The following is a 20,732-nucleotide window of genomic DNA, read 5'->3' on the forward strand; positions in this document are numbered from 1 at the left end:
TGGGGTGAAGGTTCACCTTCCAACAGGACATCAACCCTAAGCACACAGCCAAAACAACGCAGCAGTGGCTTCAGGACAAGTCTCTGAATATCCTTGAGTGGCCCTGCCAGAGCCCGGACTTGAACCCGATCGAACATCTCTGGAGACCTGAAAATAGCTGTCCAGCTCCTCATCCAACCTGACAGATCTTGAGATAATCTGCAGAGAAGAATGGGAGAAACTTCCCAAATACAGGTGTGTCAAGCTCGTAGCGTCATACCCAAGAAGACTCGAGGCTGTAATCGCTGCCAAAGGTGCTTCAACAAAATACTAAGGGTCTGAAAACTTATGTAAATGTGATGTGTTTTTTTATATACATGTATACATTTGTGAAAATGCATTACAAAAAAAACTTTTTGCTTTGTGTGTAGAGTGATGGAAAAAATTATTTAATCCATTTTAGAAGAAGGCTGTAATGTAACAAAATGTGGAACAAATCAAGGGGTCTGAATACTTTGAATACACTGTATATATATACACAGAAATAAGTCAGAGCGTGCTTCTGTTTCCTGTTTGAGTGTTTGTTTAATGGCCTACTGATTCCGTGAGCAGCAAGCCTCATGCAACGGCAAAATATTGGCTAAAACAATTTCAGATTCAGCACCCGTTTGTCACACATAATATGCACGCATCTCTCGCTCCTATGCCCTTCTCCTTCTGATTATTATTATTACAATTATTATTATGATCATCATTATAAAAATAAGTAATATCGTGATCATTAGTAGACTTTGTATAAGTAGCCTTGTATTACCACCATCGAGCTGTAGACCTATGGATCCCATGGTGTGCTTAAAGCATTAAACAAGCTCAATGCATATGTAGTTGATTTTATTCAAATATATTCTGTCTATATATGGAAAAATAAGGTTAGACATTTAGACCAATCAAACAACGGACCAGCCCTACTCTCCATTATTACACCCTGTTCTCCCTACTCTCTGTTATTACACCATTCTCCCCTACTCTCCATTATTACACCCTGTTCTCCCTACTCCCTGTTATTACACCATTCTCCCCTACTCTCCATTAGTACACCCTGTTCTCCCTACTCCCTGTTATTACACCATTCTCCCCTACTCTCCATTAGTACACCCTGTTCTCCCTACTCCCTGTTATTACACAGTTCTCCCCTACTCTCCATTAGTACACCCTGTTCTCCCTACTCCCTGTTATTACACCGTTCTCCCCTACTCTCCATTATTACACCCCGTTCTCCCACTCTCTCCACCAAGTTCTAGTACATTAGAAATAGGGATGCAAATGTTGGTACATTTTGCTGCCAACTAACTGACCCTTCTTAACCGGTCAACAAACAGTTACATTTTCTCCTAACAGTAAAATGTGACCAACAGAAAAAACTATCTGTATATAATGACGAGATGCTTATGTTTCCGCCCTAACAATGGGAGTTATCCCAAGGAAAGAAGACAGTTTATGCCCAAAATAAGCCCATAGAAACCTATTGGGATTATTTTGGAGATATTTGTCTCTTCCACTATATGCATGCATACTAAGACAGGACATTTTTCATTAAGAGCTTAAAAGAAACATGCAACAATAGCAAGCATATCATCATACAGTGACAAGGCTAAAGCCGAGTGAGCAACACCTGTAATAAAGACATTAATAGAAAAAGTATTTTTCAAACGTGCCAAAACGCAATTCACGGAAAAACACTGTTCTAAACAAAGCACCTAACGCGAGCAGAAAACAAGCTATCACCTTTCTCCTTCAGGGCCATACGATCAAAAAGAAAAGTGTTAAAGTAAAGCAACATTTGCTCTTTTCTTTCAGTCTTTCCTCCTTTGCTTCTCTGACATCTAGGCCCACACACAGTGTGCCGAGTGCTAAGCCCACACAAAACGTAAATATTTACAATAAATCTTCCTCAGCCCTCCTCTCCTCTATAAAGCAAAGTACTACGTTTTTGATTTAAACAGGGAGTCACATTGAGATTAAAAATCTATTTTACAAGAGAGCCTTGTATACTTTACAATAAAAACGGAATAATAAAACACATACAGTACCAGTCAAAAGAGTGTGCAAAGCTGTCATCAAGGCAAAGGGTGGCTACTTTGAAGAATCTCAAATATAAAATATATTTAACAGTGATTCCATATTTTTATTTCATTTTGTTGAGGTCTTCTCCATTATTCTACAATGTAGATCATAAAATAAAGAAAACCCCTTGAATAGTAGGTGTCTCCAAACTTTTCACTGGTATATGTGTATAGAAAAATGTAATTCAGCACACAATAACAATAGCAATTACATTCAACTACATAGAGGTCCTCAATCAATCATTTAAACTGCCTGAGTGGCACCAGCACATGTAACTGCAGTGAACTCTGTTCCATAAATTGGGGGCAAAAAACAAAATGAAGATATTCCCAGATCTGTGGAGACTGAAGGGATCTCTAGTAGAGGAATGGACGATTAATTAGGGCCGATTTCAAGTTTTCATAACAATCGGAAATAGGGAATTTTGGACGCTGATTTGCAGATATTTTTTTTTTTTTACACCTTTTTAAAATCTATATTTAACTAAGTCAGTTAAGAACACATTCTTATTTTCAATGACAGCCTAGGAATGGTGGATTAACTGGCTTGTTCAGGGGCAGAACGACAGATTTTTACCTTGTCAGAGCTGGGGATCCAATCTTGCAACCTTACAGTTAACTCGTCCAACGCTCTAACACCTGCCTCACGAGGAGCCTGCCTGTTACGCGAATGCAGTAAAAAGCCCAGGTAAGTTGCTAGCTAGCATTAAACTTAATCATAATCACTAGTTATAACTACACATGGTTGATGATATTACTAGTTTATCTAGCGTGTCCTGCGCTGCATATAATCAATGCAATACGCATTCGCGAAAAAGGACTGTCGTTGCTCCAACATGTACCTAACCATAAACACCAATGCCTTTCTTAAAATCAATACACAGAAGTATATATTTTTAAACCTGCATATTTAGCTAAAAGAAATCCAGGTTAGCAGGCAATATTAACCAGGTGAAATGGTGTCACTTCTCTTGCGTTCATTGCACGCAGAGTCAGGGTACAAGCAACAGTTTGGGCCGCCTGGCTCATTGCGAACTAATTTGCCAGAATTTTACGTAATTATGACATACATTGAAGGTTGTGCAATGTAACAGGAATATTTGAACTGATGAATGCCACCTGTTAGATAAAATACAGAACAGTTCCGTATTTCACTGAAAGAATAAACGTCTTGTTTTCGAAATGATAGTTTCCGGATTTGACCACATTAATGACCTAAGGCTCGTATTTCTGTGTGTTATTATGTTATAATTAAGTATATGATTTGATATTTGATAGAGCAGTATGACTGAGCGATGGTAGGCAGCAGCAGGCTCGTAAGCATTCATTCAAACAGCACTTTCGTGCATTTTGCCAGCAGCGCTGCTGTTTATGACTTCAAGCCTTATCAGCTCCCGAGATTAGGCTGGTGTAACGATGTGATGTGAAATGGCTAGCTAGTTAGTGAGGTGCGCACTAATACCGTTTCAAACGTCACTCGCTCTGAGACTTGGAGTAGTTGTTCCCCTTGCTCTGCATGGGTAACGCTGCTTCGAGGGTTGTTGTTGTCGTTGTGTTCCTGGTTCGAGCCCAGGTAGGAGCGAGGAGAGGTAAGGAAGCTATACTGTTACACTGGCAATACTAAAGTGCCTATAAGAACATCCAAAGGTATATGAAATACAAATGGTATAGAGAGGAATAGTCCTATAATTCCTATAATAACTTCAACCTAAAACTTCTTGCCTGGGAATATTGAAGACTTATGTTAAAAGGAACCACCAGTTTTCATATGTTCTCATGAAAACTGAAACGTTAGCTTTCTTACATGGCACATATTGCACTTTTACTTTCTTCTCCAACACTTTGTTTTTGCATTATTAAAACAAAATTGAACATGTTTCATTATTTATTTCAGGCCAAATTGATTTTATTGATGTATTATATTAAGTTAAAATAAGTGTTATTACAAATATTATTATTATTTTTTTAAATCGTCCAATTAAATCGGCATCTCCTTTTTTGTCCTCCAATAATCGGTATCGGCGTCTAATCTCTAGTGTTATCCATTCATGAGAACGGGTTTGGTAACTTATGATTCTTAATTTAATTAATAAAGTTAAATATGAAGGGAGTTTCTGTAAGATTGATTGTAAATACATAAATAGAGAAAGCAGCTCTCTTCTTAAAGACAGAGGTACATCCCACATTTTTATACAGACAACAATGAGTCCTAAAATTGTCCCCTGTGATAAAACGCATTGCTGAATGGTAGACTGTGTCCAAGGGTTTAAAACAGAGGTTGCCATATGCATGTAAACAATATCACCTAAATTCAATACAGGGAGAAGCTTGTTTGAATAATCTCTCACCTATTTTCAATACTGAGGCACGATTTATTTCTATATAAACAAAAACTATCTTGGATATTAGCTTCTTAGTCAGATGTTCTATATGCGTTACAATGTATAACCTGTCTTCAATCCAGACACCCAGGTACTTAAATTGAGAAACAAGCTCAATTTGGGCTCAATATATAGAGCAAATATGCAGGTCCTCAGGGTCAACATTTCATAACCTTGAGAACAGCATGAGCTTGGTTTTACACGTGGAATGAGAGATTGCAAAACTCTACTTGGAAGAGAGAGCGCACCAACCTCATAGCTGCCGTGCACAGGGCATCAAGATTGTCAGACTAGATTGGAGGTTGCATCCCAAATGTTGTGTACTACTTTTGACCAGGGCCCATAAAGTAAATAAGGTTTCATTGATGTGGTGGGTCATAACTGCCGTTCAGAGAGCAATAAGATGGTAGACTAGATCGATGTAATGGACTGATAGAAGAATGTTAGCGAGGCTGTCTCTTTTACTCCCCTTACAATCTAGGGACCTAGTCACAATAACAACAGTAGCAGATAACGAATCAAATGCAGCAACTCCATCATCATGAACACTACCAGTCTCAGTATCAGCAATGAGCTAATCTCCATCTCGCTAAACCCTCTCCTGTGGAGATGTAAGCTGTCCACTGGTACATGGCTGGGAGAGACGTACAGAAACACCTCATACTGAACTTCTGCTTTTCATGAACAGTTTTTGCCCACCTCAACACTTACAAGTAACTGCCAAAACAAAGGAAAAAAGTAAATGAGGGTTACGACATATACTGAAAGCAGGTGCATCCATACAGGTGTGGTTCAGGAATTAATTAATCAATTAACATCCCATCATGCTTAGGGTCATGTAGGAAAATGCCCAGTTTCCCATTATTATGGCTACCATGGTTAGAAGAAGAGAACTCAGTGACTTTGAAAGAGGAGTCTCAAAGGTACATAGGGGGTTTAAAGGGTGGGTGTGTGTGTCTCAGTCACCAAATCTCAACCCGATTGAAAATCTGGAATATCTGGAGCAGCGCCTGACATCATTTTCCACCACCACAAAACACCAATTTATGTAATTTCTCATGGAACAATGGTTTCGCATCCCTCCAATAGAGTACCAGACACTTGTAGAATCTATTCCAAGGCGCATTGAAGCTGTTATGGCGGCTCGTGATGGCCCAACGCCCTATTTGTATTTATTTTGGCAGTTAACTGTATGTAATCTGTTCCTTTTACATATGCAAATGTACTGGTGTGTTTACATTGAAAAGTGACATTTTTCTTTCCCCCACCTCTGAATGGAAATGTAATTAATGGAAATTTAAACAGGAGGGCAGTGCATTGCATAGTTCAACACATAGGGCAGTGAACGAAGGAAAATTAAGGAATAAATTCTGAATTTGTTTGATGGTATGCTTGATACGGTATGTCTGATAGTTGATGAAAGAAGAGAATTGTATAGGGGTATAGGGAACGTTTTCCCTGGGACACCAACTCACCATTCTTCCTGTCCCGCACAGGCATGTCGTTGGAGGCGGGCTGAAGAGTCATCTCCTGAAGCTCATTAGTCACTGCTTCGCTCCGCGGGCTAGGTGCGGAGCCGGGTGCTACAGCAACAACCATGATGCCGGTATTTGGCTCCTTCCCATCCTGTGGCTCCAGCGTTGCCAGGGTGACAGAGAGACCTGTGAGAAATAAAACAGAATTTAAAAGGAGGTTGGTTAGGTTTGTAAATGGTCCTACGCAGAAAATATAATTTCAACGAGGTGGGGAACTCTGGTCCAAGAAACTGCAGGGTATGCAGGCTTTTGTTCCACCCCGGCACCAGAATACTTGATTAAGCTTATCAGCTTTTTTTTCACCTTTATTTAACCAGGTAGGCCAGTTGAGAACAAGTTCACATTTACAACTGCGATCTGGCCAAGATAAAGGAAAGCAGTAGGACAAAAACAACACAAACGACAGAGTTACACGTGGAATAAACAAACGTAGTCAATAACACAATAGAAAAAGTCCAAATACAGTGTGTGCAAATGGCGAGAGGTAAGGAAATAAAGAGGCAATAGTAGCAAAGTAATAACAACTTAGCAAATGAACACCGGAGTGATAGATGTGCAAGTAGAAATACTGGTGTGCAAAAGAGCAAAAATGTAAATAAAAACAATATGTGGATGAGGTAGGTAGATTGGATGGGCTATTTAGAGCTGCAGCGATCGGTAAGCTGCTCAGATAGCTGATGCTTAAAGTTAGTGAGGGAGATAAGTCTCCAACTTCAGTGATTTTTGCAATTCGTTCCAGTCATTGGCAGCAGAGAACTGGAAGGAAAGGCAGAAAAAGGAGGAGGTGTTGGCTTTGGGGATGACTAGTGAAATATACCTGCTGGAGCGTGTGCTACGGGTGGGTGTTGTTATGGTGACCCGTGAGCTGAGATAAGGCGGAGCTTTACCTAGCAAAGACTTCTAGATGACCTGGAGCCAGTGGCGACGGATATGTAGCGAGGGCCAGCTGACGAAAGCATACAGGTCACAGTGGTGGGTAGTAAAGGTCGACCGATTAATCTGAAGATTTCAAGTTTTCATAACAATCGGAAATCAGTATTTTTGGACACCGATTTGACCCATTTAAAAAAAAAAATTACACCATTATTTAATCTTTATTTAACTAGGCAAGCCAGTTAAGAACACATTCTTATTTTCAATGACGGCCTAGGAACGGTGGGTTAACTGCCTCGTTCAGGGGCAGAACGACAGATTTTTACCTTGTCAGCTCAGGGGATTCAATCTTGCAACCTAACAGTTAACTAGTCCAACGCTCTAACCACCTGCCTCTCATTGCACTCCACGAGGAGACTGCCTGTTACACGAATGCAGAAAGCCAAGGTAAGTTGCTAGCTAGCATTAAACTTATCTTATAAAAAAACAATCAAACAATCATAATCACTAGTTAAACTAGTAATATTATCAACCATGTGTAGTTATCTAGCGTGTCCTGCGTTGCATATAATCGATGCGGTGTGTATCGTTGCTTCAATGTATACCTAGCCATAAACATCAATCCCTTTCTTAAAATCAATACACAGAAGTATGTATTTTTAAACCTGCATATTTAGCTAAAAGAAATATAACCAGGTGAAATTGTGTCAATTCTCTTGCTTTCATTGCACGCAGAGTCAGTGTATATGCAACAGTTTGGGCCGCCTAATTTGCCAGAATGTATGTAATTATGACATAACATTGAAGGTTGTGCAATGTAACAGGAATATTTAGACTTATGGACGCCACCCGTTAGATAAAACACGGAACGGTTCTGTATTTCACTGAAAGAATAAAAGTCCTGTTTTCGAGATGATAGTTTCCGGATTTTACTATATTAATGACCGAAGGCTCGTATTTCTGTGTGTTATCATGTTATAACTAAGTCTATGATTTGATAGAGCAGTCTGACTGAGCGATGGTAGGCAGCAGCATGCTCGTAAGCATTCATTCAAACAGCACTTTCATGCGTTTGCCAGCAGCTGTTTATGACTTCAAGCCTATCAACTCCCGAGATTAGGCTCGTGTAACCGATGTGAAACTAGTTAGCGGGGTGCGTGCTAATAGCGTTTCAAACGTCACTCGCTCTGAGACTTGGAGTGGTTGTTCCCCTTGCTCTGCAAGGGCCGCGGCTTTTGTGGAGAGATGGGTAACGCTGCTTCGAGGGTGGCTGTTGTCGTTGTGTTCCTGGTTTGAGCCCAGGTAGGAGGACCGAGGAGAGGGACGGAAGCTATACTGTTACACTGGCAATACTAAAGTGCCTATAAGAACATCCAAAGGTATATGAAATACAAATGGTAAAGAGAGGAATAGTCCTATAATAACTTCAACCTAAAACTTCTTACCTGGGAATATTGAAGACTTATGTTAAAAGGAACCACCAGCTTTCATATGTTCTCATGTTCTGAGCAAGGAACTTAAATGTTAGCTTTCTTACATGGCACATACTGCACTTTTACTTTCTTATTCCAACACTTTGTTTTTGCATTATTAAAACAAAATTGAACATGTTTCATTATTTATTTCAGGCTAAATTGATTTTATTGATGTATTATGTATTATATTAAGTTAAAATAAGTGTTCATTCAGTATTTTTGTAAATATCATTATTACAAATTATAAAAATAAAATAAAAAGTTTAGTTATTTAATTTTTTTAAATCGTCCGATTAATCGGTATCGGCTTTTTTTAGTCCTCCAATAATTTACGAGGGTATGTTTGGCAGCATGAGTGAAGGAGGCTTTGTTGAGAAATAGGAAGCCGATTCATGATTTAATGTTGGATTGGAGATGCTTAATATGAGTCTGGAAGGAGAGTTTACAGTCTAGCCAGACACCTAGGTATTTGTAGATGCCCACATTTTCTTAGTCAGAACTGTCCAAACTAGTGATGCTTGTCGGGCGGGTGGGTGTGGGCAGCGATCAGTTAAGGAGCATGCATTTCGTGTTACTAGTGTTTAAGAGCATTGGAGGCCACGGAAGGAGTGTTGTATGGCGTTGAAGCTCGTCTGGAGGTTTGTTAACACAGTGTCCAAAGAAGGGCCATATGTATACAGAATGGTGTTGTCTGCGTAGAGGTGGATCAGGGAACCACCCGCAGCAAGAGCAACATCATTGATGTATAGAGAGAAGAGAGTCGGCCCGAGAATTGAACCTTGTGGCACCCCATAGTCTGCCAGAGGTCCGGACAATAGGCCCTCCGATTTGACACACTGAACTCTGTCTGAGAAGTAGTTGGTGAATCAGGCGAGGCAGTCATTTGAGAAACCAAGGCTGTTGAGTCTGCCGATAAGAATACGGTGATTGAGAGTCGAACGCCTTGGCCAGGTCGATGAAGACAGCTGCACAGTACTGTCTTTTATCGATGGCGGTTATGATATCGTTTAGCTTAATATTGGATTTACATTTAGACCACTTACTTTTACGAGGTGTGTATTTAACCTGGGGTAGGACTAAAATATGTGGCTGTCCAAGACCAATTTTGCCCACCCTCCCCCATCATGACCAGATCTGTAAAGACTTTGGCGGAGGGTTAGGGTCGATAGGGGAGTAAGCTACATCTATCTGTTACTCAGGGCTGAGAGGTAGAACCCAGAACACTTGTGCAATTCTCAGACACAGAAAGAACACCCAATTTAAGAATGCATGGCTGCAGGCTAAGGATTATAAAGTCAATCATCATGAGGAATTAGCATCTTGCATTTCCCTTGACCTCTGACACTTGTTGAAGTTATGGTTGACTTCAGCGCAGTCTATCATTTAGGGTCGTTCCCCTATTGCAGTGGTTCCCAAACTTTTTATAGTCCCGTACCCCTTCAAACATTCAACCTCCAGCTGCGTACCCCCTCTAGCACCAGGGTCAGCACACTCTCAAATGTTTTTTTAATTTTATTTTTACATCATTGTAAGCCTGCCACACACACACACACACACACACACATTAAGTACAAGAATTAGTGTGAGTTTGTCACAACCCGGTTTGTGGGAAGTTACAATGAGCTCTTATAGGACCAGGGCACAAATAATAGTAATCCATAATTTTGTTCTTTATTTAACCATCTTACATAAAACCTTTTTTGTTCATTGAAAATTGTGAATACCTCACCACAGGTTAATGAGAAGGGTGTGCTTGAAAGGAAGCACATAACTCTGCAATGTTGGGCTGTATTGGAGAGTCTCAGTCTTAAATCATTATCCAAACACATTCTGTGCCTGTATTTAGTTTTCATGCTAGTGAGGGCTAAGAATCCACTCTCACATAGGTACGTGGTTGCAAAGGGCATCAGTGTCTTAACAGCGAGATTTGCAAACGCAGGATCCAGAAATCTGGCAGTGGCTTCTGATTAAATAACATTTTCACAGAACCGCTTGTTGCAATTTCGATGAGGCTCTCTTGTTCAGATATCGGTAAGTGTACTGGAGGCAGGGCATGAAAGGGATAACGAATCCAGTTGTTTGTGTCATCCGTTTCAGGAAAGTACCTGCGTAATTGCGCACCCAACACACACACAGCTGCTTCGCTATATCACATTTTACATTGTCCGTAAGCTTGAGTTCATTTGCACACAAAAATATCATACAATGATGGAAAGAGCTGTGTGTTGTCCTTGTTAATGCAGACAGAGAAGAGCTCTAACTTCTTAATCATAGCCTCAATTTTGTTCCGCACGTTGAATATAGTTGCGGAGAGTCGCGGTAATCCTAGATTCAGATCATTCAGGCGAGAAAAAACATCACCAAGATAGGCCAGTCGTGTGAGAAACTCATCATCATGTAAGCGATCAGACAAGTGAAAATGCTCAGTAAATAAAACTTTAAGCTCTTCTCTCAATAAGAAAAAAAATGTGTCAATACTTTGCCCCTTGATAACCAGCGCACTTCTGTATGTTGTAAAAGCGTTACATGGTCGCTGCCCATATCATTGTATAGTACAGAAAATACACGAGACTTCAGGAGTCTTGCTTTAACAAAGTTAACCATTTTCACTGTAGTGTCCAAAACGTCTTTCAAGCGGTCAGGCATTCCCTTGGCAGCAAAAGCCTCTCGGTGGATGCTGCAGTGTACACAAGTGGTGTCGGGAGCAACTGCTCGCATGCGCTGTCATGGCTTTTGCGCCATCAGTACAGATACCACCCCATCTTAACCACTAAAGTCCATTTGATGTCACAAAGCTGTCCAGTACTTGAAACATATCCTCTCCTGTTGTCCTGGTTTCCAATGGTTTGCAGAAGAGGATGTCTTCCTTAATTGACCCCCCATAAACGTAACAGACATGTGCCAGGTCCGCCACGTCTGTTGAGTCATCCAGCTATAACGCACTTCATTCACTGGCATGTATGCGAAGCAGTAATTGTTTCTTAACATCTCCAGCCATGTCACTGATGCGTTGTGAAACAGTGTGTTTGATGAAGAAATTGTCTGTATAGTTTTTTGGACATTTTCCCCCAGCATTGTCCCAGCCATATCCGCGGCAGCAGGAAGAATTAAGTCCTGCACATTAGTATGGGGCTTGCCTGTCCTAGCCACTCGGAAGCTCACCATGTAAGACGCTTCTAGCCCCTTCTTATTAATGGTATCCGTTGCTTATATACATGTCTTACTACTCGAAAGTCATCTTAATTCTCGCTCAAAAATATCCTGTGGCTTATTTTTCAAATTGGCATGTTTAGTTTCTAAATGTCTGCGCAAAAGTGAAGGTTTCATTGAGTTGTGAGATAGTACTTTCACACATAAACATACTGTGGTTGAGGAAAGGCACTACTCCCAATGTAAGTGAACCACAAATCAATGTAGTTCATCATATTAGCGCCTCTTCGATGGTCCAACGTCCCTGTCTGTTGTTCGGTGCTTTCCCGGGTACGGGGGCAGGAGCTCTTTGGCTGCATTAGATTCACAACTGTCAGTGTCCATACTAGCTGGGCTAACAACAAATGTAGAATTACTGATGCTAGCATTGGATGTGCTCGTGGAAGCAGAACAACTTGTGTCGTCGACAGGTGCAGGTGTCGTACTGCTGGTAGTAGCAGTACTACCAGTAGAGCTGGTATGTGTCTCTATGGACGCGGGCCTTACTGTTTTAAAACATTGAGTAATGGACCGTTAGTGGAATTCCCGCGAGAGAGTAACGGTTCATGTGATCGGATGTTCATTATTTGACTAGGCTACATGTATTTGACATTGTGGTGTTATTTCACGCAATACTAGATGGTTTTATTTTGGCAGTAAAACGAGGCTACTCAGGCAAGAAAAAAAATTACCCAAATGTATAGCCCCGAACGAAAATGTAAATGGACCGTTAGAAAATGTCAAGGTGAATCACATTTTTATTTGGCGTATCCCTGACGGCATTGGGCGTAGTTTGGGAATACCTGCCCTTTAGGGTCATTGGACCTCAAAAAGCACAAGAGAGGATTTACACCCCCCATCTCAGATTTTGCCAAAAAAGTTGTAGTTACAAACAGATAAGATTAGGATTCCTTAAACATTTTGTTCAATTATTTAATCTGAGAAATTAAGATAATTTATTGTGCCAAAATTGGCCATTTTAATTTATAGGATTCATATAATATGAAATAAATATAGTACAGAACATCTGATTTGGACTATAATTCTTCCTAACAATAAGACATGAGGAATCCAGTAAAATTATCAAAAGCCACCCTCAATCTCTCTATGTCTGACAAGCAGGATGGAGCTGCGGCATAGCATATTGCTTCTTCATTCTATGTGATGGGTCAGCCTACCCCGGGCCAAACCCTAACGACGGTGGGCCAATTGTATGTTGCCTTATGGAACTCCCAAATACGTCTGGTTGTGATACAGGCTGGAATCGAACCAGGGTCTGTAGTGATGCCTCTTGCACTGAGCTGCAGTGCCTTAGACCCCTTCACAACTCGGGAGCCCCGCGTGGATCAAAATATTATCTTCTCAACTTGGGTTAAAAATAAATAAATACTAAAATAAACAATAGCTTTTGCTCATGACAAAATAAATTGAGTGGTCATCCTCACAATTCAAGCCAGTCCTCCATTAAAGCAACACAGTTAGTCATGGGTTGCTGAATTGACATGGAATACCTAAGGCAGCGGCGCACTAAAACTAAACATTTGTTTTTAAAATGTTCCTGTGGAAAAGTGCTTTCAAGATCAAAAAGACATGTTACAACATCAGACCCCCCCTTACCTCTGCTGAAAAACATCTGAGCAGAAACACTGACCTCTGAATGGTTTACATAAAGACTAAATGATAACACTGCAGGGTCGATTCTGTTTGTTTTCATGAGTGTGTTTTCTACCCGTGGACTGCAGCAAGAAATGCCACTAGAACAAAGCAGGCCCTAGCCTGTCAATGAGGTTGTGTTGTCTGAGGAGCTCTCTCTCCCTCCCTCCCTCTCACTCACACACACTTACTCATTTTCACTCTCTCCATCTCTGTGTTCACCTCAGGTTATTGGTGAGATTTTTTTTGAGGGGGGTTGTCTTGCTCAATCAAGGCTCAACCTACTATCTGTCTCAGTCTCCCTCAATGCCCATCTCCCCATGTCTGTCTGGGTGTGGCAGCATACAGCACAAGCTGAAAAGATCACGCCGACAGACATTGCAGCTCTACTTCTAGCTCCTTAGCAACCTTGCAGTATTTAATTTTTGTATGTCCAGAACGCTTTACATACTGTTTTACTCATTTCATATGTACAGTTGAAATCAGAAGTTTACATACACTTAGGTTGGAGCCAATAAAACTTGTTTTTCAACCACTCCACAAATCTCCAGTTAACAAACGATAGTTTTGGCAAGTCGGTTAGGACATCTACTTTATGCATGACACAAGTAATTTTTCCCAAAATTGTTTACAGACAGATTATTCACTGTATCACAATTCCAGTAGGTCAGAAGTTTACATACACTAAGTTGACTGTGCCTTTAAACAGCTTAGACAATTCCAGAAAATGATGTTATGGCTTTAGAAGCTTCTGATAGGCTAATTGACATCATTTCAGTCAATTGGAGGTGTACCTGTGGATGTATTTCAAGGCCTACTTTCAAACTTAGTGCCTCTTTGCTTGACATCATGGGAACATCAAAAGAAATCAGCCAAGACCTCAGAAAAAAAATTGTAGACCTCCACAAGTCTGGTTCATCCTTGGGAGTAATTTCCAAACGCCTAAATGGTACCACGTTCATCTGAACAAACAATAGTACGCAAGTATAAACACCATGGGACGACGCAGCCGTCATACCTCTCAGGAAGGAGACGCATCTCTAGTCTTCTAGAGATGAATGTACTTTGGTGCGAAAAGTGCAAATCAATCCCAGAACAACAGCAAAGAACCTTGAAGATGCTGGAGGAAACGGGTACAAAAGTATTTATATCCACAGTAAAACAAGTCCTATATCAACATAACCTGAAAGGCCGCGCAGCAAGGAAAAAGCCACTGCTCCAAAACCGCCATAAAAAAAACAGACTACTGTTCGTAACTAAACATGGGGACAAAGATCATACTTTTTGGAGAAATGTCCTCTGAACTGATGAAACAAAAATAGAACTGTTTGGCCATAATGACCATTGTTATATTTGGAGGAAAAAGGGGAAGGCTGGCAAGCCAAAGAACACCATCCCAACCGTGAAGCACGGGGGTGGCAGCATCATGTTATGGGGGTGCTCTGCTGCAGGAGGGACTGGTGCACTTCACAAAATAGATGGCATCATGAAGAGGGGAAAATTATGTGGATATTTTTAAGCAACATCTCAAGACATCAGTCAGGAAGTTAAAGCTTAGTCGCAAATGGGTCTTCCAAATGGACAATGACCCCAAGCATACTTCCAAAGTTGTGGCAAAATGGCTTAAGGACAACAAAGTCAAGGTATTGAGGTGGCCATCACAAAGCCCTGTTCTCAATCCTACAGAATATTTATGGGCAGAACTGAAAAATCTTGTGCGAGCAAGGAGGCCTACAAACCTGACTCCGTTACACCAGCTGTCAGGAGGAATGGGCCAAAATTCATCCAACTTATTGTGGGAAGCTTGTGGAAGGCTACCCGAAACATTTGACCCAAGTTAAACAATTTAAAAGGAAATGCTACCAAATACTAATTGAGTGTATGTAAACTTCTGACCCACTGGCAATGTGATGAAAGAAATAAAAACTGAAATAAATCACTCTTACTACTATTATTCTGACATTTCACATTCTCAATATAAAGTGGTGATCCTAACTGACCTAAGACAGGGCATTTTTACTAGGATTAAATGTCAGGAATTGTGAAAAACTGAGTTTAAATGTCTTTGGCTAAGCTGTATGTAAACTTCCGATATCAACCGTATACATGTCGTGGTCAAAAGTTTTGAAAATGACAAAATATTAATTTTCACAAAGTGTGCTGCCTCAGAGTTTGTCAGAATTTGTGGGGTTTTGTTTGTCCACCCACCTCTTGAGGATTGACCACAAGTTCTCAATGGGTTTAAGGTCTGGGGAGTTCTGGCCATGGACCCAAAATATCATTGTTTTGTTCCCCGAGCCACTTAGTTATCCCTTTTGTCTTATGGCAAGGTGCTCCATCATGCTGGAAAAGACATTGTTCGTCACCAAACTGTTCCTGGATGGTTGGGAGAAGTTGCTCTCGGAGGATGTGTTGGTACCATTCTTTATTCATGGCTGTGTTCTTAGGCAAAATTGTGAGTGAGCCCACTCCCTTGGCTGAGAAGCAACCACACACATGAATGGTCTCAGGATGCTTTACTGTTGGCATGACACAGGACTGATGGTAGCGCTCACCTTGTCTTCTCCGGACAAGCTTTTTCCAGATGCCCCTAACAATCGGAAAGGGGATTCATCAGAGAAAATTACTTTACCCCAGTCCTCAGCAGTCCAATCCCTGTACCTTTTGCAAAATATCAGTCTGTCCCTGATGTTTAGCCTGGAGAGAAGTGGCTTCTTTGCTGCCCTTCTTGACACCAGGCCATCCTCCAAAAGTCTTCGCCTCACTGTGTGTGCAGATGCACTCACACCTGCCTGCTGCCATTCCTGAGCAAGCTCTGTCCTGGTGGTGCCCCGATCCCGCAGCTGAACCAATTTTAGGAGATGGTCCTGGTGCTTGCTGGACTTTATTGGGCACCCTGAAGCCTTCTTCACAACAATTGAACCGCTCTCCTTGAACTTCTTGATGATCCGATAAATGGTTGATTTAGGTGAAATCTTACTGGCAGCAATATCCTTGCCTGTGAAGCCCTTTTTGTGCAAAGCAATGATGACGGCATGAGTTTCCTTGAAGGTAACCATGGCTGACAGAGGAAGAACAATGATTCCAAGCACCACCCTCCTTTTGAAGCTTCTAGTCTGTTATTCGAACTCAATCAGCATGACAGAGTGATCTCCAGCCTTGTCCTCATCAACACTCACACCTGTGTTGAGAGAATCACTGACATGATGTCAGCTGGTCCTTTTGTGGCAGGGCTGAAATGCAGTGGAAATGTTTTTGCGGGATTCAGTTAATTTACATGGCAAAGAGGGACTTTGCAATTAATTGCAATTCATCTAATCACTCTCAATTTGCAAATAAATTCATAAAAAATCCTACAATGTGATTTTCTGGATTTCTTTTCTCATTTTGTCTGTCATAGTTGAAGTGTACCTATGATGAAAATTACAGGCCTCTCATCTTTTTAAGTGTAGAACTTGCACAATTGGTGGCTGACAATACTTTTTAGCCCCACTGTATATATTTCTTAATTCCATTATTTTACTTTTAGATGTGTGAATTATTAGATACTACTGCACTGTTTGAACTGGGAATCAAATGTATTTATAAAGCTCTTTTTACATCAGCCGATGTCAAAAAGTGCTATACAGAAACCCCGCCTAAAACCCCAAACAATGCAGATGTAGAAGCACGCATTTCACTACACCCGCAATAGCATTTGCTAAAAATGTGTATGTGACCAATAAAATTTGATTTGAGATGATTGTTGATGTGACCATAAGGAGCAGTTTCCTGGCATTGGCTCGGGAAAAACCACAACACTCACATGGCCAGAGAGGATTTCTGTCTTCTGAATGTTCCAGCAGCCGGAGGAAGTAGTCTCCAGTCAGACAACACACCCCAACCGAAAAACCTTTTCTGGTCAATCTCAACAGGGTTTCCACGGTGAAACACTCTGTTTCGTCCTTCAGACCTCACATCATGAGGCATTTCCACCCAATTTACCACAACAAAACGTAATGGACCTTTATTATGGTTTATTACAGCAAATGCTATTGCGGGTCTGATCGAATCATCCAATCTCCTATTGCATAACTGTAGACCCCCCACCCCCACCAATGACCTCATCTCATCAGCGACTGCCTCACCCCGTGGTTCCCTCACTGATCTAATTGAGGCTATCATGAATGAGATCTTTGACTAGCAGAAACAGCTTCAAAAAGTCAGTGAAACAGGTCAACTTAGAGAGAATTACATTTAACCCTTTAGTGACATGTGGGAGAGAAAGACAGTCCATTGAAAGACTCATATTGTAGGCCACGTTTTCAAAGCATGGGGTGATGTCACAATGCAGTAGTAAAAAAGGCAAAAGGTCTCCTGCAGGGACAGGGGCTGGGATTAAAAATAAAAATATAGGACAAAACCCATCACGACAAGAGAGAGACACCACTACATAAAGAGACCTAAAACAACAACATCGCATGGCGGCAACACGACAACACAGCATGGTATCAACACCACATGAGAACAACATGGCAGCAGTACAACATAGTACAAACATTATTGGGTACAGACAACTGCACGAAGGCAAGAAGGTAGAGACAACAATCATCACACAAAGCAGCCACAACTGTCAGTAAGAGTGTCCATGATTGAGTCTTTGAATGAAGAGATGGAGATAAAACTGTCCAGTTTGAGTGTTTTTTGCAGCTTGTTCCAGTCGCTAGCTGCAGCGAACTGGAATTATTTTTAACTATATTATTATTTGCCGATATATCGTATAGTTTTGACAATATCATCTTTGTGCTAGTTGACTGTACCTGCACTGAAACTCCAGTATTTTTCCTTCATAGCTTGTTCTGCATCAATTTTTTAAATAGAGAGACATTTTTTTCAGCACTTTTATTTCCATGAGTGATCAAAACTCGTTTTCTCATGGCTCTCTCGTCTCTCTGCAGTAGACATATGGTGAGCAATATGTTTGGACCATAGAACTGCAATAGAATCACTGTATTGAATCTCAATGCATATAGAAGTGAGAATTGCAATACATATCACAGCAGCACCTAAGTGTCATGATAATATTGTTTTGTGAGGTCCCTGGCAATTCCCAGCCCTATGCAGAAGTAGAACCAGTGGAGGAAAAAGTACCCAATTATCATACTTGAGTAAAAGTATAGATACTTGAATTACTTTCTATTAAGGTAAGTTAGTCACCCAGTAAAAGTCTAAAATTATTTGGCTTTAAAAATACTTAAGTATCAAAAGCAGAAGTAAAAGTAAATACATTTTTAAAAATCCCTTATATTAAGCAAAGCAGACAGCACCATTTTCTTATTTTTAAAATTTACAGATAGGCAGAGGCACACTCAAACACTGACATTATTTACAAAAGATGCATATGTGTTTCTTGAGTCCGCCAGACTCGGATGTATGGAGAAAAAAAGTACAATATTTTCTATAGGAATGTAGTGAAGTAAAAGTAGTCCAAAATATAAATAGTAAAGTTAAGTGCAGATACCCAAAAATATACTTAAGTAGTACTTTAAAGTATTTTTACTTAAGTAATTTACACCACTGAGTAGAACTCAAATAGGCTAAGACGGTGTGTCAAAGAAATACTTCACAATGTAAACTAAGAACTAAACATTTGGTGGATGATGTCATAATGCAGCAAAACACAATAAATGTCACAATGCATCACAATGTAAGTCAAGAACTCAACATTCTTGAGTGTGGATGAGGTCATAGTGCAGCAGTAGAACTTGAATAATGTTACAATGCAAGATATGGTATGTAGTCACAATAGAACACATCACAATCAATTCAATAGGTGGCATAATGTCATGTACAATGTACTATCAGAACATAGTCAAGTTTTGGAGGTGAACGCAATGTCACCACGTTGTTGATCACAATCCTTGACACCCAAACATCAATATCAGGTTTTCGTATTATACATCATCACAAAAAGATATATGATCTGGATCTCTGATGGTTGTTTTGGCATTGCCAGCATCTCTCCTGTATGAGGGTTATTGTTGAAACATGTAGTGCATTGTGCTAACATAATGGCATTGGAAAGGGACGGTTCTCTGGCATTCCTCCAACTGCACGCCTACACTACTCTGTGCAGATCTGTGCTCATCACGTTCACAAAGTAACACAGCAGGCATGCCTCCCACCTGGCTGGAATGTGGGTTTTGCATCTTAGAAGTGCAAAACAGCTACTAATGAATAGGAACACTGACTGTTAGCAACCGTCATCTGTCACCAGTTTGTCTCAGGAGAAATGCAGTGATGTATTATAGCTATATCTATAAGTTACATTCAATGGAAGGTAAATAGATATCCAGCTAAGCTCTGTTATGACAACAGGAAATTAGTGATGGGACTGGATGTTTAACATGAAATGTGAGCTTACCTGTTCCTCTAAATACTTGAAAACAAATGAGAGGGTTTTTCCATTTCAGCACACAGTTGGGATGAGTGCTGAAGGAGAGGAAGGGAAAGAGAGTGTCTTTAGTCCAAGCACATTGCTACAGTTAGGCCTACTCTTCGTCAATAATTTGTTCCATCCCCATCTTGATGCAGATCATCATTCATGACATGAATACAAACTATTATTACACGGACCTGGTCAGCTATCTAGCTATTTATGTATGTGTGTATGTAGATGTATGGTGCAACATGATGGCCTGATAACTTAGTTAAAACGTCGGTATCAAGGGCAATGTCTATGATTAGATAACCAAATCCACAGTTAGCTATTGCGCTAACCACGGATGTCACGACAGCTGTCATCGGCTCATGTGGCAGCTAGCTAGCAAATAACGTAGCTAATGTTACACAATACCCTTTGACAACAATACAATAGCTAACGTTAGCTATCTAGCAAACTAGCTAGTTAGTTACGCAGTGGGAGCTCACCTGAATGGTCCAACGCAGAACTATTGAATAACGAAATCCAATACTTCCACAGCTGCAAACAGAAAATGGTTTTATGTGAATATATCGACAGTAAAGATAGCTAGACGAGTCCACTTCCCCCGCTCCAGACAGTTAGCTACAATAAATAGTTAGCTTAGCATCTGATGCTAGCAGCTACCTGTCAGTCTAGTCACGCGGTGGAGCCTGTGGCTTTCAACCAAATTGCAAGGTATCTTTCTCTATGTCGTGAATGTATTATTTAAATGAATGCGTGTTCTTGTTAGCTACTTATAATTTTAGTTATTAATGTTGTTAACGCGGTTACACGGCTTTGGCTTTAGTGGTGCACCACTTCGACTCACAAAGGAAACTTTGACCGGAAAACCCTCTTCTCAGCTAGAAATGCACATCCGTAATTCCTTATAGTTAGCAACAACTTGAAGTATCAAAGCTATATTACAACAAAAAAGTATCAAACATATACTCACATCTAACCACACGACTGGATGAGATGTTAACTGCTTGGGGAATACTATAGATTAATGTATGGCATACATGTATTTGCTTTCTGGCATTGTTTTTGCATGAAGAGAAGTTGAATTCATAGACATTAAA

At 40.5% G+C, this 20,732-nt stretch overlaps 1 protein-coding gene across 7 annotated transcripts in view; it reads right to left on the reverse strand.

Moving 5' to 3' along the window:
- Positions 1–20,725, reverse strand: part of LOC115112928 (myocardin-related transcription factor A-like) — a 99,141-nt gene extending 78,416 nt beyond the window's left edge. For 6 of the 7 annotated variants that reach the window (XR_010461657.1, XM_029640000.2, XM_029639998.2 and 3 more), the window contains exons 1-4: positions 20,606–20,725; positions 20,118–20,169; positions 19,612–19,679; positions 5,959–6,144 (exon numbers count right to left, since the gene is read on the reverse strand). Coding sequence is in view for 6 of the 7 variants with exons in the window: in XM_029640000.2 (XP_029495860.2) it covers positions 5,959–6,082 (124 nt within the window). In the remaining variant the exon portion in view is untranslated. Of the gene's footprint in view, positions 1–5,958; positions 6,145–19,611; positions 19,680–20,117; positions 20,358–20,605 lie in introns of those variants that run through there. The other variant, XM_065012658.1, reaches the window with a different exon arrangement.
- Positions 20,726–20,732: the final 7 nt, after the last annotated feature.

Source organism: Oncorhynchus nerka, linkage group LG28, assembly GCF_034236695.1.
Source record: "Oncorhynchus nerka isolate Pitt River linkage group LG28, Oner_Uvic_2.0, whole genome shotgun sequence".
Taxonomy (NCBI): Eukaryota; Metazoa; Chordata; class Actinopteri; order Salmoniformes; family Salmonidae; genus Oncorhynchus; species Oncorhynchus nerka.